Source organism: Dromiciops gliroides, chromosome 2 (assembly GCF_019393635.1).
Source record: "Dromiciops gliroides isolate mDroGli1 chromosome 2, mDroGli1.pri, whole genome shotgun sequence".
In the NCBI taxonomy this organism is placed as follows: Eukaryota; Metazoa; Chordata; class Mammalia; order Microbiotheria; family Microbiotheriidae; genus Dromiciops; species Dromiciops gliroides.
Window position 1 is genome coordinate 142,045,524 of NC_057862.1, and position 2,687 is coordinate 142,048,210.

A 2,687-nucleotide genomic window follows, 5' to 3' on the forward strand; every position below is an offset into this window, starting at 1 on the left:
GAATCCAGATAAGTATGACAATATTAAAAACAGACCTAGGCTCTTGATGCTGACGGCGTCTCTCATCCAAAGTTGTAATTTTATATATATATATATATATATTTCCAATACGGGTGCCTAAGCTTATGACTATGTCACGTTACCCACTTGACTGAAGAAAAGTTGAGGCAACTGCGTTTGCCGGAAAATTTTATTTTGTTCTACTGTTTTAAGAATTAGACATTTAAAAGATGTTTTAAATGAGCATTCTGATTTCTAAAACTGGATACAGGAAAAAAAAGGGATAAAATTCTGTGGACTTTGCCTGACTGATTAACCAGAAATTCTAGATTATAGATAAAAGAGAACTATGTAATGGAACAGGGAGGAGGGAGAGTAGAGTGATGAATGAGGGGTGGGGACTTCCTCTTGCTAATTACATTTATACTAGGCTACACAGGTCTGGAATTTCTTCACCTTCTGTCTCCTGAAGTAGATGGAGGTGGGATGCCAAGCTCTGATTCTAGCCAGCATTAGTGCTTAGTGACGGTTGGAGTGCCCAGCCTATACCAAAGTCTCCCTTAGATCAACCAAAGGGATGTTCAAGGCTTGCAATGAGAATATCTGTCAACAAGAGGAAACTAAAGAACAAAAAGATCTCTGTCACTGGTTTGGAATGAGATTTCTAGCCCTGAGAGTCTGATAATTTTTTGTGCTTTGAAGAATATTTCTACCTTCTAAGGACTCAGTTTTCTGCCCACTGACTTCATTTTTCCATGATGATTCTAGTGAAAAAACGCTTCTGCCCAAAACAGTATCTGTGGGCTTTTGGATGTTTCATGCTCTTGGCCACAGCTGTTCTGAAACTGTCTGACAACTGGGAATGTGAGTTCAGTGACTTGGGGGTAGAATCCCTGAACCTCTGGAAGGAATACTGCAAAGATAAGCTCTATCAGTCCCTAAAACTGCCCCCCAAGAACTCCATCAACTGCTCTCTGATCACCAGGGGGGACTCCGAAGCTGTGATCCAGGCAGCCTTGATCAACTTGGAGAAAAAGTTAAAAAGGGAGCCTCTGACTGAAGTTCAATATCTCAACATGACTCGTGACTGTGCTCAGTTCAGGGCCAGCCAGAAGTTCATTCAGTTCCCACTAAGCAAGGAGGAGGAGGATTTCCCCATTGCATATTCAATGGTTATTCATGAGAAGATTGAAAACTTTGCGCGGCTTCTGCGGGCTGTGTATGCCCCACAGAACATCTACTGCATTCACGTGGATAAGAAGTCTCCTGATACCTTCAAGCAGGCAGTCAGAGCCATTACTTCATGCTTCCCAAATGTCTTTGTGGCCAAAAATCTGGTCCAAGTGGTGTATGCATCTTGGTCCAGAGTACAAGCTGATCTGAATTGCATGGAGGAACTGCTCCAGAGCTCTGTGCCCTGGAAATATCTATTGAATACCTGTGGTACTGATTTTCCCATAAAGACCAATGCTGAGATGGTGAGGTCTCTCAAGGTGTTGAACGGCAAGAATAGTATGGAATCAGAAATACCCACTAACTTCAAAAAAATGCGCTGGAAATATCACTATGAAGTCAAGAATGAGATATTCCAGACCAAAAAGACAAAGACACCCCCTCCCCATGGCTTGCCCATGTTTATAGGGAATGCCTATATTGTAGCTTCCCGAGACTTTATCCAACACCTCTTTAAGAACCCAAATGCTCAGGAGTTGATAGAGTGGGTGAAAGACACCTATAGCCCTGATGAACATCTCTGGGCCACTCTCCACAGGACGCCCTGGATGCCTGGCTCTGTACCCTACCACGAAAAGTACCATACCTCCGACTTGAATGCCATTGCCCGGTTTGTGAAGTGGCAAGGCTATGATGGAGATATCAGCCAGGGGGCCCCCTATCCCCTCTGCACTGGAATCTACCAGCGGGGAGTTTGTGTGTATGGGGCTGGAGACCTGCACTTTATGCTCCAAAGTCACCATCTGTTGGCCAACAAGTTTGATCCAAAGGTAGATGACAATGCACTCCAGTGCCTGGAAGAATATCTGCGCTACAAAGCCATTTATGGGAGGGAGCTCTGAGGGAGAAGATGTGGTCCCTTATTGGGTATGTTGAGATGCTCGAGAAACTCATTCAAGCATTAGCACGATGGGACATGGCAGTGGAGAAATATAACCCCGAACTTTCATGGCACCCCCACCCCCACCCCAGATGAGAGATTTCTTCTTTCGGATCAGCATTTAGACTTGATGGTAAGCAGGACTGGTACCAAGAGGTGGTTTCTGCCTTATATGATTGCTCATTATGTTATTCCCCTCTTTGTCACCAGTGCGTGTGTGTGTGTGGGGGGGGGAAGGTATATGGTAAAGAAATGGGGGGGGACAATGTAGAAGCAGAATGCAGGGGAGGAAGACCTCCACATAAATTATCCCCTTGTCACCAAACTTGTCCCCAGGGAATGATATTCTCCCAAAAGAGACATTTCTTGGGTTATCTGACTTACTTTAGGACAGGGATGGGTGGAACAGAGAATGCAAGTGGAAATCAGAGTGAGTTACCTGTTTTGTCAGGTTGGTGCTGCAAAAAGCTCACTAGATTGTTGGAATGCAACAGTCCAGGTTTGAATCTTGGATCTAACACTTAATAGTTCTGTAACTGCATAAATGACACCCTCTCTGAGCCCCACATTCTTG

General features: G+C 44.5%; 1 protein-coding gene across 1 annotated transcript; it reads left to right on the forward strand.

Annotated features, from left to right (window-relative positions):
- The first annotated feature begins 521 nt into the window (after window positions 1-521).
- On the forward strand, window positions 522-2,075 carry GCNT3 (glucosaminyl (N-acetyl) transferase 3, mucin type). The gene has a single exon (XM_043989896.1). The coding sequence runs from the start codon at window positions 756-758 to the stop codon at window positions 2,073-2,075; it is 1,320 nt and encodes a 439-aa protein (XP_043845831.1). The 5' UTR covers window positions 522-755.
- The last annotated feature ends 612 nt before the right edge of the window (window positions 2,076-2,687 follow it).

What these genes read in the sequence shown, in the direction of transcription:
- GCNT3 (XM_043989896.1), top strand. Translation starts at nt 756, where the DNA reads ATGATGATTCTAGTGAAAAAACGCTTCTGCCCAAAACAGTATCTGTGG.